This window comes from Kogia breviceps, chromosome 1, assembly GCF_026419965.1.
Source record: "Kogia breviceps isolate mKogBre1 chromosome 1, mKogBre1 haplotype 1, whole genome shotgun sequence".
NCBI classification, from domain to species: Eukaryota; Metazoa; Chordata; class Mammalia; order Artiodactyla; family Physeteridae; genus Kogia; species Kogia breviceps.
This window is the reverse complement of record NC_081310.1, coordinates 134945252-134958065: the sequence shown is the minus strand read 5'-3', so window position 1 is coordinate 134958065 and position 12814 is coordinate 134945252. Positions and strand designations below refer to the sequence as shown.

At 38.3% G+C, this 12814-nt stretch overlaps 1 protein-coding gene across 2 annotated transcripts in view; it reads right to left on the bottom strand.

Moving 5' to 3' along the window:
* The window catches only part of PIGK (phosphatidylinositol glycan anchor biosynthesis class K), a 136937-nt gene that overhangs the window by 34733 nt on the left and 89390 nt on the right, over positions 1 to 12814 (bottom strand). For both annotated transcript variants that reach the window (XM_059064510.2, XM_067044572.1), the window contains exon 10: positions 2227 to 2311. In XM_059064510.2, the coding sequence (XP_058920493.1) occupies positions 2227 to 2311 (85 nt within the window). The remainder of the gene's footprint in view (positions 1 to 2226; positions 2312 to 12814) is intronic.

Genomic DNA, 12814 nt, shown 5'->3' with positions numbered 1-12814 from the left:
CTGTCCCTGATCCTTCTCTCCTTCAGCTCCTAAACTGTGCCACCAGTGAGAGGCCCCGGCTTCTGATTGCTCGGTAGTAGGGAAAAGAGATAATCTGGCTCTCACTATACCATTAAATATATATATCCATCCATTCCGATATATACATACATGGCACAAGGCTAGATGCTGAAAAGAATACCAAGAAATCAAGGACAACCAGAAAGACAATCAAATATAAGATATCTATAAGATATGTGAATAAATAACATTATTTCAAATAAAAATGACACATGCTCCAAAATAGGCATAGGTAAAGCATGATTCAAGATTAGAAGAAAAAATAGTTACTTATAGTATAAAAACATACTATTATTATAGGTGGAGCTTAGATATATACTATAATAATGCTATAACTTAAATATATTACATATTTAAAAGTTTTGTGGGATTGGCTGAACCTAATTATTACATGTACTATTACTATTCTCTTAGGGGAAAAACCACTTTCATATAATCCACTTATAAGTAAACTTCTAGCAACATAACTCATATGTTTCTTAAACATCACTTGGACAGACAATGGTAACAGTTCTAAAGTTGTAGTACTGTCAATAAAGGGACATAACAAGAGGAACAGATTATAAGAGTCTGGTTTAACGATCTTTCCTGATTACCTCCTGAGAACAAAATTAATTTTATTCAATAAAAAGAAAAACAATAAATTCCTATCATGTATCTTAAAATTAAAATTTTATAAATTCAGTTACTACAAAAATTTCATTATAATGTTTAATAATTCAGTGTTAAAATTAATATAGCTTCTTATAATGCCAAGAATATCATCATAAAAATTTTCATCAGGGTCAAAGGTTTTCATCTTTGAATTTATACAGTATATAACAGCAAAATGCAGCTCTTACATAAACCATAGTTTATTGGTTCATTCAAGCTGTAAAAATATGACTGACATTTCATCTGGTCAACCATCTTAAAGGTTAACTCTTGTTTCCTATTTCAGATTTTATTCTAGGTGAACTGTTCTGGGCAGATTCTATTTACCTATTCTGAACAAACCACAAACTGTTTCATTGCTCACTCTGACTATTAAGAACATACTGACTTGCTGCCTGCTCTGCTGTTTAATTCATTCATGCTGAGAGTCAGGCATGAAGACAGAATTTTAAATGTGACATTTGCAGGCTGTTAGGTCATTTAAGCTCTGATAACACCAGGGAATTCCTGACATATAACTGGACCTGATTACCAACCACAGATAGGCTACCAAAAGGGGCAAATTTCTGACCATTTTTGGTAATTTCTCATAGAATTTTAATATTCAATTTTAATGTCAATGAAAAGATCTATATAGCCAACATTTTAAAGTAAAAGCCTGTTTCTTTTAATAAACTCAACCTGGAACTTCTTCTAATCAATCCATATCTGCTAAATAAAAATTCTTTTGATTGGCAAAGACATAAGGAAAAACTCATAATAATAATTAACATTCATGAAAATTCTGAAAAATTCTGACATTTAAGGGCTTTTAATATTTCTTTTAATATTTCCCAATCTATAGCCTCCAAAAAATCTGGTAAGTCTAAAGGCCATAACTCTCACCAACAGATCACTTTTAAAATTCTTCGATTCTAGTCCATCAGGGCAGACTTTATATGCTGTCAAAATTACAGTACCAAATCTAAGTTTAAAAACTTACCACACTGCCTTCTTTAAGATTACAGTTATGTAAAAGAGATGATAGAGTCATTAAAATTGGAAATGAAAAAATTACCCACATGACATTTAGAATTACACTTTACAAGAGTTGATAATGGGGTGGGGTAGAGGAAGTAGGGAGAGACTGCTTTTTCATTTTAGCTACTCAAAAAAATTACACCAAATGGTATTTTTCAACTTTTTCTTTGTCACTAACAAGTACCATATACAATGGTGCAAATGAGCGTTGTCTGAAATTAACACTTGTTGTTAAGTAATGCGCAAAAGATAATTCTGATTCTACCCTGTATTTTATATAAGCAAGAATTCTACTGTTACACAGCAAGTAGCCTTTTAATATTGCGCTTTGAATGAGATTTCCAACTGTAATAGGTGGAGTCTAAATAGGGCTAGACGGCCTGGAATGCCTTTCAGCTATAGCACATTGATCCTGAAAAACCTAACAAAAGCAATTACTTTTCAGAGATTAAAATTATTGTTTCTTGCAAAAGAACAAAATGGAAAGCAAACCTGGTGTATTATCTGAGCTACAGGAAGTTGTTCAGCATATTTCAGAGGTTCCATTAGTTCCTCATCCATCAGGTCTTTCTTATAGCTGGAAAAAAATTAAGAAACACAAAGCCAAGGTAAATATTATTTTTAAATATGCCAAATGTTTAAATATGACAAATATGAAATATATTAAAAATATATATCAATATGAGATTCTGAAATAAGCAGTATTTGTCAATAATCTATGAAAAAACACCTAATGACAATTTTTAAATGACATAACCATGAATACATTTAGATTGCATTTAATTACTATTTAATAAGAGTAGCTAACATCACCTAATAGTCTCAGATCCTGTTTTTCACTCTGAGACTTAAAAATGTTTACGAATTCCATGTTCACTGCATATGCTTTTTATCATAGTATTTAAATAAAGGTCTTCAAAACCTGGCTCCAACCATTCAAGCCTCATCTCGAGCAACTCCTTCTCTACATCCAAGTCAATAGTTTCAGCCATTCCAACAAGTGGTCACCTGCCCGTGGGCTTGGCATCTCCACGATTCTGAGTTTCTCCACTGTGTTTCCTGTTTGGACCAACCACAACTCCTTCTTTGTTTACTCTTCTTTCAAATATAATAATTTATTTAGACGCATCTAGGTACATTTTTTACCTCCTTGAAGACAAAAATTATGTCTTATTCTTCTTTGTATATCCAATATTTACCATATAATAAAGACTCAATAAATGTTTGCTGAATGAATGTATGAATAAAAGGAAGACAACAATAACTCTCTGAGAGGTTATTCTACATGGAAAATATTTTCTTTAATATCTATATTTACAATGAGATGCAGAGTTCATACAACACATACCTAACAGGGTATAAAACAGTGAAGTGCAGAGTAGGAATAAAAAATAAAATCTCCCCAAATGAAGAGAATTAGAAAAAATATTCTGAAAAAAGTATTGACCCTTTTCAAAATAGCAAATAAACATTAGATTCATTAGATTACAAAACAGTAAGACCGAAACACATCTAAACTTTCACTTGTATTCCTGTAAACTACACATCACCTTATCAACTTAAAATCAAATTTAAAAATTAGGACTTCCCAGGTGGCGCAGTGGTTGGGAGTCCGCCTGCTGATGCAGGGGACACGTGTTCATGCCCCTGTCCAGGAGGATCCCATGTGCCGTGGAGCGGCTAGGCCCACGAGCCATGGCCACTAAGCCTGCGCATCTGGAGCCTGTGCTCCACAACGGGAGAGGCTGCGACAGTGAGAGGCCCGCGTACCGCAAAAAAAAAAAAAAAAAAAAAAAAAGAAACATTGAATTATCTTGAAAAATAATAAAACAAAACTAGTATAAGTCTCCAGGGCTGTAGTTTAGAAATCAGATGATGAGAAATCTGGAATCTCTCCCAGTAAAAAGGCAGATATACAAATAAGGACAAAATTTTGTATATAAGAGTTTAAGAAACCTCTTGGCTAGGTAAAAGTTTGTGCATACTTTGCAGATTAGCATAAAAATAATTAATTTGGGGGAACTTTGAAGACTCTCACTAATAATGAAAAAAACTGTCTTAAAACATTGTTTCAGGGCATCCCTGGTGGCGCAGTGGTTGAGAGTCTGCCTCCCAATGCAGGGGACACGGGTTCGTGCCCCGATCTGGGAAGATCCCACATGCCGCCGAGCGGCTGGGCCCGTGAGCCATGGCCGCTGAGCCTGCGTGTCCGGAACCTGTGCTCCGCAAAGGGAGAGGCCACAACAGTGAGAGGCCCGCGTACCGCAAAAAAAAAACCCCCAAAAAACCCCACATTGTTTCATGGAGAGAGAAAGTAGAACAGTGGTTTCCAGGGGCAAAGGAGGGGAGAAAGGGGAATTACTGTTTAATGGGTAGAATTTCAGTATTAAAAGGTGATAAGAATTCTGGAGATGGTTGGTAGTGATGGTTATAGGATAATGTTAACATACTTAATGCCACTGAACTGTACACTTTAAAATGGTTTAAATGGTCAATTTTATGTTTTGCATATGCTGTGGGCTGAACTGTGTCCCGTCAAAATTCATAGGTTGAAGCCCTAACGTTGAGTACCTCAGAATTTGACTGTAATTGGAGACAGGATCTTTAAAAAGATGATTAAGGTTAAATGAGGTCATTAGGGTAGGTCCTAATCCAACATGACAGTGTCCTTACAAGAAACTAGGACGCAGAGAAAGACAAAGCAAAGACTATGTGAAGACACCAGGAGAAGATTTGACCATATATAAGTCAAAAGAGAGGTCTTATAAGAAAACAATCCTACCAACACCTTGATCTTGGACTTCTAGATTCCATAATTGTGAGGAAATAAATTTCTGTTGCTCAAGCCACTCAGTGTGTGGTACTTTGTCATGGCAGCCCTGGCAAACTAATACAGTATATATTACCACAATTAAAAATAAAATAAATATTCATTGACCAAAAAACCCACATTATTTTTAAATATTTCACAATGTACATTTAAAAAGTCTCTCTACATTTTTAGGTATATGAAACATATACCAAGCAACAAAAGAAAAATAGATAGACTGAATATTATCAAAATTTAAAATTTTTGTGTTTCAAAGGACACTACCAAGAAAGTGAAAAAACCCCAAAAATGGGAGAAAATTTTTGTATATCACATATTTGAAAAGATTTGTATCAAAAATATATTACAGGGGGCTCCCCCGGTGGCGCAATGCTTGAGAGTCCACGTGCCGATGCAGGGAACACGGGTTCGTGCCCTGGTCCGGGAAGATCCCACATGGTGTGGAGAAGCTGGGCCCGTGAGCCATGGCCGCTGAGCCTGCGCATCCAGACCCTGTGCTCCACAACAGGAGAGGCCACAACAGTGAGAGGCCCGCATACCACAAAAAAAAAAAAAAAAAAAAAATTTACAGTGACCTAACGAAACTTAAAACTTTTTGCACAGAAAGGAAACCATAAACGAGACAAAAACAGAACTCTCAGAATGGGAGAAAATATTTGCAAATGAAGCAACTGTCAAAAGATTAATCTCCAAAATTTTCAAGCAGCTCATGCAGCTCAATATCAAAAAACAAACAACCCAATCCAAAAATGGGCAGAAGACCTAAATACACATTTCTCCAAAAAAGATATACAGATCGCCAACAAACACATGAAAGCATGCTCAACATCACTAATCACTAGAGAAATGCAAATCAAAATTACAATGAGGTATCACCTCACACCAGTAAGAATAGCCATCCTCAAAAAATCTACAAACAGTTGGGCTTCCCTGGTGGCGCAGTGGTTCAGAGTCTGCCTGCAGATGCAGAGGACACAGGTTCGTGCCCTGGTCTGGGAAGATCCCACATGCCATGCAGTGGCTGGGCCCGTGAGCCATGGCTGCTGAGCCTGCGCGTCCGGAGCCTGTGCTCCTCAACAGGAGAGTGGCCACAACAGTGAGAGGCCCGTATACCGCAAAAAAACCCCACAACAAATCTACAAACAATAAATGCTGGAGAGGGTTGGAGAAAAGCGAACCCTCTTGCACTGTTGGTGGGAATGTAAATTGATACAGCCACTATGGAGAACAGTATGGAGTTTCCTTAAAAAACTACAAATAAAACTACCATACGACCCAGCAATCCCATTACTGAGTATATAACCTTAGAAAACCATAATTCAAAAACACTCATGTACCACAACATTCACTGCAGCTCTATTTACAATAGCCAGGACATGGAAGCTACCTAAGTGTCCATCAACAGACGAATGGATAAAGAAGATGTGGCACATATATACAATGGAATATTACTCAGCCATAAAAAGAGATGAAATTGAGTTATTTGTAGTGAGGTGGATGGAGCTAGAGTCTGTCATACAGAGTGAAGTAAGTCAGAAAGAGAAAAACAAATAATGTATGCTAACATATATGGAATCTAAAAAAAAAAATGGTTCTGAAGAACCTATGGGCAGGACAGGAATAAAGATGCAGATGTAGAGAATGGACTTGAGGACACAGGGAGGGGGAAGGGTAAGCTGGGACAAAGTGAGAGAGTGGCATGGACATATATAACACTACCAAATGTAAAATAGATAGCTAGTGGGAAGCAGTCACATAGCACAGGGATATCAGCTCGGTGCTTTGTGACCACCTAAAGGGGTGGGATAGGGAGGGTGGGAGGGAGATGCAAGAGGGAGGAGATATGGGGATATATGTATATGTATAGCTGATTCACTTTGTTATAAAGCAGAAGCTAACACACCATTGTAAAGCAATTATACTCCAATAAAGATGTTAAAATGTATACATGTATATATTACTACTCAATAATAAAAAGAGGAATAATTTAATTTAAAAATCTTCCTTCCTCATCAAGGATATTTCTAAGTGAAACTGGGAAATTTGAGGTTATTTATTTTTTACTGTGTGTCTGTGAGAGGAAAGAATACAATGACTACTCAGTAGTTTGGTGCTACTGCCTTAATTAGGGAACCAGAAGTTTCCATAAATATCTGCTGAAAATAAAATGAGTTCAGGTTAAATCACTGAAGTAATTCTAAGAGTAAAGAGAAATATGAAAAACTCTTCTAAAAATATAAAGTAATGACGTATACAATGGAATTCATTTTACCGACAAAATGTCTCTCAATCAATATAAAAGATACAAAAATATTAGAAATCTAGCAATTTGTTTTGACATTTCTAAAATGCCAAGTAGTTGTTACAAAAAATTTCAAACTCATTCACTTTCCTTATTTTCTTTGGTTTTATTTTTTCTGAACCATTTGAAAGTAATTTGCAGATATTATGATAGTTCACATCTAAACACTTCAGTATGCATCAACCAAGAATAGGTTTGAAATTTTTCTTTTCTTTTTTTGGTCACGCTGCACAGCTTGAGGGATCTTAGTTCCCCAAAAAGGGACCAAACCCGGCCCCAGCAGTGAAAGTGCTGAGTCCTAAACACTGGACTGCTAGGAAATTCCTTTGAAAATTTTAACAACTGCAAGACTTTTTTATTTTAAACATCTTTATTGGAGTATAATTGCTTTACAATGGTGTGTTAGTTTCTGCTTTATAACAAAGTGAATCAGCTATACATATACATATATCCCCATATCTCTTCCCTTTTGCATCTCCCTCCCACCCTCCCTATCCCACCCCCCTAGGTGGTCACGAAGCACCGAGCTGATCTCCCTGTGCTATGCAGCTGCTTCCCACTACCTATTGGTTTTACATTTGCTAGTGTATATATGTCCATGCCACTCTCTCACTTTGTCCCAGCTTACCCTTCCCCCTCCCCGTGTCCTCAAGTCCATTCTCCAGTAGGTCTGTGTCTTTATTCCTGTCCTACCCCTAGGTCCATGTTTTTGTTTGTTTGTTTGTTTGTTTTAGATTCCATATATATGTTAGTATACAGAATTTGTTTTTCTCTTTCTGACTTACTTCATTCCATATAACAGACTCTAGGTCCATCCGCCTCACTACACATAACTCAATTTCGTTTCTTTTTATGGCTGAGTAATATTCCATTGTATATATGTGCCACATCTTCTTTATCCATTCATCTGTTGATGGACACTTAGGTTGCTTCCATGTCCTGTCTATTGTAAACAGAGCTGCAATGAACATTTTAGTACATGACTCTTTTTGAATTATGGTTTTCTCAGGGTATATGCTCAGTAGTGGGACTGCTGGGTCATATGGTAGTTCTATTTGTAGTTTTTTAAGGAACCTCCATACTGTTCTCCATTTGCATTCTCACCAACAGTGCAAGAGGGTTCCCTTTTCTCCACACCCTCTCCAGCATTTATTGTTTGTAGATTTTTTGATGATGGCCATTCTGACCGGTGTGAGATGATATCTCATTGTAGTTTTGATTTGCATTTCTCTAATGATTAGTAATGTTGAGCATCCTTTCATGTGTTTGTTGGCAATCTGTTTATCTTCTTTGGAGAAATGTCTATTTAGGTCTTCTGCCCATTTTTGGATTGGGTTGTTTGTTTTTTTGATATTGAGCTGCATGAGCTGCTTGTAAATTTTGGAGATTAATCCTTTGTCAGTTGCTTCATTTGCAAATATTTTCTCTCATTCTGAGGGTTGTCTTTTCATCTTGTTTATGGTTTCCTTTGCTATGCCAAAGCTTTTAAGTTTCACGAGGTCCCATTTGTTTATTTTTGTTTTTATTTCCATTTCTCTAGGAGGTGGGTCAAAAAGGATCTTGCTCTGATTTATGTCACAGAGTGTTCTGCCTATGTTTTCCTCTAAGAGTTTTATAGTGTCTGGCCTCACATTTAGGACTTTAATCCATTTTGAGTTTACTTTTGTGTATGGTGTTAGGGAGTGTTCTAACTTCATTCTTTTACATGTAGCTGCCCAGTTTTCCCAGCACCACTTATTGAAGAGGCTGTCTTTTCTCCATTGTATATTCTTGCCTCCTTTATCAAAGATAAGGTGACCATATGTGTGTGGGTTTATCTCTGGGCCTTCTATCCTGTTCTATTGATCTATATTTCTGTTTTTGTTCCAGTACCATATTTTCCTTATTACTGTAACTTTGTTTTATAGTCTGAAGTCAGGCACCCTGATTCCTCCAGCTCAGTTTTTCTTTCTCCCTTTATTGAGTCTTCTCTCTTTTTTGCTTGATGAGTCTGGCTAGTGGTTTATCAATTTTGTTTATCTTCTCAAAGAACCAGCTTTTCGTTTTATTGATCTTTGCTACTGTTTCCTGCATTTCTTTTTCATTTATTTCTGATCTGATCTTTATGATTTCTTTCCTTCTGCTAACTTTGGGGTTTTTTTGTTCTTCTTTCCTAATTGCTTTAGGTGTAAGGTTAGGTTGTTTATTTGAGATGTTTCTTGTTTCTTGAGGTAGGACTGTATTGCTATAAACTTCCCTGTTAGAACTGGTTTTGCTGCATGCCATAGGTTTTGGGTCACTGTGTTTTCAATGTGATTTGTTTTTAGGTATTTTTTAATTTCCTCTTTGATTTCTTCAATGATCCCTTGGTCATTAAGTAGTATATTGTTTAGCCTCCATGTATTTGTATTTTTTACAGATTTTTTTCCTGTAATTGATATCTAGTCTCATAGCATTGTGGTTGGAAAAGACACTTGATACGATTTCAATTGTCTTACATTTACCAGGGCTTGATTTGTGACCCAAGATATGAATTATCCTGGAGAATGTTCCATAAGTACGTCAGAAAAAAGTGTATTCTATTGTTTTGGATGGAATGTCCTAAAAATATCAATTAAGTCCATCTTGTTTAATGTATCATTTAAAGCTTGTGTTTCCTTATTTATTTTCATTTTGGATGATCTGTCCACTGGTGAAAGTGGGGTGTTAAAGTCCCCTACTATGATTGTGTTCCTGTCGATTTCCCCTTTTATGGCTGTTAGCATCTGCCTTACGTATTGAGGTGCTCCTATGTCGGGGGCATAAGTATTAATAGTTGTTATATCTTCTTGGATTGATCCCTTGATCATTATGTTGTGTCCTTCCTTGTCTCTTGTAATAGTCTTTATTTTAAAGCCTCTTCTTTCTGATATGAGAATTGCTACTCCAGCTTTCTTTTGATTTCCATCTGCATGGACAATCTTTTTTCATCCCCTCACTTTCAGTCTGCATGTGTCCCTAGGTCTGAAGTGGATCTCTTGTAGACAACATATATACAGGTCTTGTTCTTGTATCCATTCAGCCAGTATATGTCTTTTGGTTGGAGCATTTAATCCATTTACATTTAAGGTAATTATCGATATGTATGTTCCTATTACCGTTTTCTTAATTGTTTGGGGTTTGTTATTGCAGGTCTTTTCTTTCTCTTGTGTTTCCTGCCTAGAGAAGTTCCCTTAACATTTGTTGTAAAGCTGGTTTGATGGTGAATTCTCTTAGCTTTTGCTTGTTGTAAAGGTTTTAATTTCTCCATCAAATCTGAATGAGATCCTTGCTAGGTAGAGTAATCTTGGTTGTAGGTTCTTCTCTTTCATCACTTTAAATATGTCCTGCCACTCCCTTCTGGCTTGCAGAGTTTCTGCTTAAAGATCATCTGATAACCTTATGGGGATTCCCTCTTAAGTTATTTGTTGTTTTTCCCTTGCTGCTTTTAATATTTTATTTTTTGTATTTAATTTTTGAGAGTTTGATTAATATATGTCTTTGCGTGTTTCTCTTTGGATTTATCCTGTATGGTACACTCTGCGCTTCATGGACTTCGTTAACTATTTCCTTTCCCATATTAGGGAAGTTTTCAACCATAATCTCTTCAAATATTTTCTCAGGCCCTTTCTTTTTCACTTCTTCTTCTGGGACCCCTATAATTCGAATGTTGATGCGTTTATGTTGTCCCAGAGGTCTCTCAGGCTGTCCTCAATTCTTTTCATTCTTTCTTCTTTATTCTGCTCTGCAGTAGTTATTTCCACTATTTTATCTTCCAGGTCACTTATCCGTTCTCTGCCTCAGTTATTCTGCTATTGATTCCTTCTAGAGAATTTTAAATTTCATTTATTGTGTTGTTCATTATTGTTTGTTTGCTCTTTAGTTCTTCTAGTTCCTTCTTAAATGTTTCTTGTATTTTCTCCATTCTATTTCCAAGATTTTGGAACATCCTTACTATCATTACTCTGAATTCTTTTTCAGGTAGACTGCCTATTTCCTCTTCATTTGTTTGCTCTGGTGGGTTTTTACCTTGCTCCTTCATCTGCTGCACATTTCTCTGTCTTCTCATTTTGTTTAACTTACTGTGTTTGGGGTCTCCTTTTCACAGGCTGCAGGTTAGTAGTTCCTGTTGCTTTTAGTGTCTGCCCCCAGTGGGTAAGGTTGGTTCAGTGGGTTGTGTAGGCTTCCTGGTAGAGGGGAGTAGTGCCTGTGTTCTGGAGGATGAGGCTGGATCTTGTCTTTCTGGTGGGCAGGTCCATGTTTGGTGGTGTGTTTTGTGGTGTCTGTGACCTTATTATGATTTCAGGCAGCCTCTCTGATAATGGGTGTGTTCATGTCCCTGTCTTGTTAGTTGTCTGGCACAGGGTGTCCAGCACTGTAGCTTGCTGGTCATTGAGTGGAGCTGGTTCTTTGAATTGAGATGGAGATCTCTGGGAGAGCTTCTGCCATTTGATATTATGTACAGCCAGGAGGTCTCTGTTAGACCAATGTCCTGAACTCGGCTCTCCCACCTCAGAGGCACACGTCTGACACCTGGCTGGAGCACCAAGACCCTGTCAGCCACACAGCTCAGAACAAAAGAGGAAAAGGGAAAGGGAAAGAAGGAAGGAAGGAAAAGTTATAAAAATAAAAAATAATTATTAAAAATAAAAAATTTAAATATTAAAAAAAGAAAAAAAATAGAAAGAGAGCAACCAAACGAAAAAACAAATCACCAATGATTAGAAGTGCTAAAAAGTATACTAAAAAAAAAAATAAAAAACAAATAGAACCCTAGGACAAACGGTAAAAGTTATACAGACAAAATCACACAAAGAAGCACACACATACACACTGACAAAAAGAGAAAAAGGAAAAAGATATATATATTGTTGCTCCCAAAGTCCACCGCCTCAATTTTGGATGATTCACCATCTATTCAGGTATTCCACAGACGCAGGGTACATCAAGTTGACTGTGGATATTTAATCCGCTGCTCCTGAGGCTGCTGGGAGAGATTTCCCTTTCTCTTCTTTGTTTGCACATCTCCTGGGGTTCAGCTTTGGATTTGGCCCCACCTCTGCGTGTCGGTCACCTGAGGGCGTCTGTTCTTTGCTCAGACAGGACTGGGTTAAAGGAGCAGCTGATTCGGGGGCTCTGGCTCACTCAGGCTGTGGGGAGGGAGGAGTACAGTGTGCGGGGCGAGCCTGCGGCGGTAGAGGCCAACATGACGTTGCACCGGCCTGAGGTGTGCCATGTTTTCTCCCGAGGAAGTTGTCCCTGGATCACGGGACCCTAGCAGTGGCGGGCTGCCCAGGCTCCCAGGAGGGGAGGTGTGGATAGTGATCTGTGCTTGCACACAGGTTTCTTGGTGGCTGCAGCAGCAGCCTTGGCATCTCATGCCCATCTCTGGGGTCCACGCTGATAGCCATGGCTCATACCCGTCTCTGGAGCTCCTTTAAGTGGTGCTCTTAATCCCCTCTCCTCACGTACCAGGAAACAAAGAGGCAAGAAAAAGTCTCTTGCCTCTTCAGCAAGTCAAGACTTTCGCCCGGACTCCCTCCCGGCTAGCCATGGCGCACTAGCCCACTTCAGGCTGTGCTCACACAGCCAACCCCAGTCCCCTCCCTGGGATCCAACCAAAGCCTGAGCCTCAGCTCCCAGCCCCCACCTGTCCCAGCGGGTGAGCAGACAAGCTTCTCGGGCTGGTGGTTGCTGGTCGGCACGGATCCTCTGTGCGGGAATCTCTCTGCTTTGCCCTCTGCACCCCTGTTGCTGCGCTCTCCTCTGCGGCTCTGAAGCTTCTCCCCTCCGCCCCCCGCAGTCTCCACCTGCAAAGGGGCTTCCTAGTGTGTAGAAACCTTTCCTCCTTCACAGCTCCCTCCCAGAGGTGCAGGTCCCATCCCTATTCTTTTGTCTCTGTTTTTTCTTTTTTCTTTTGCCCTACCCAGGTACGTGGGGAGTTTCCTGCC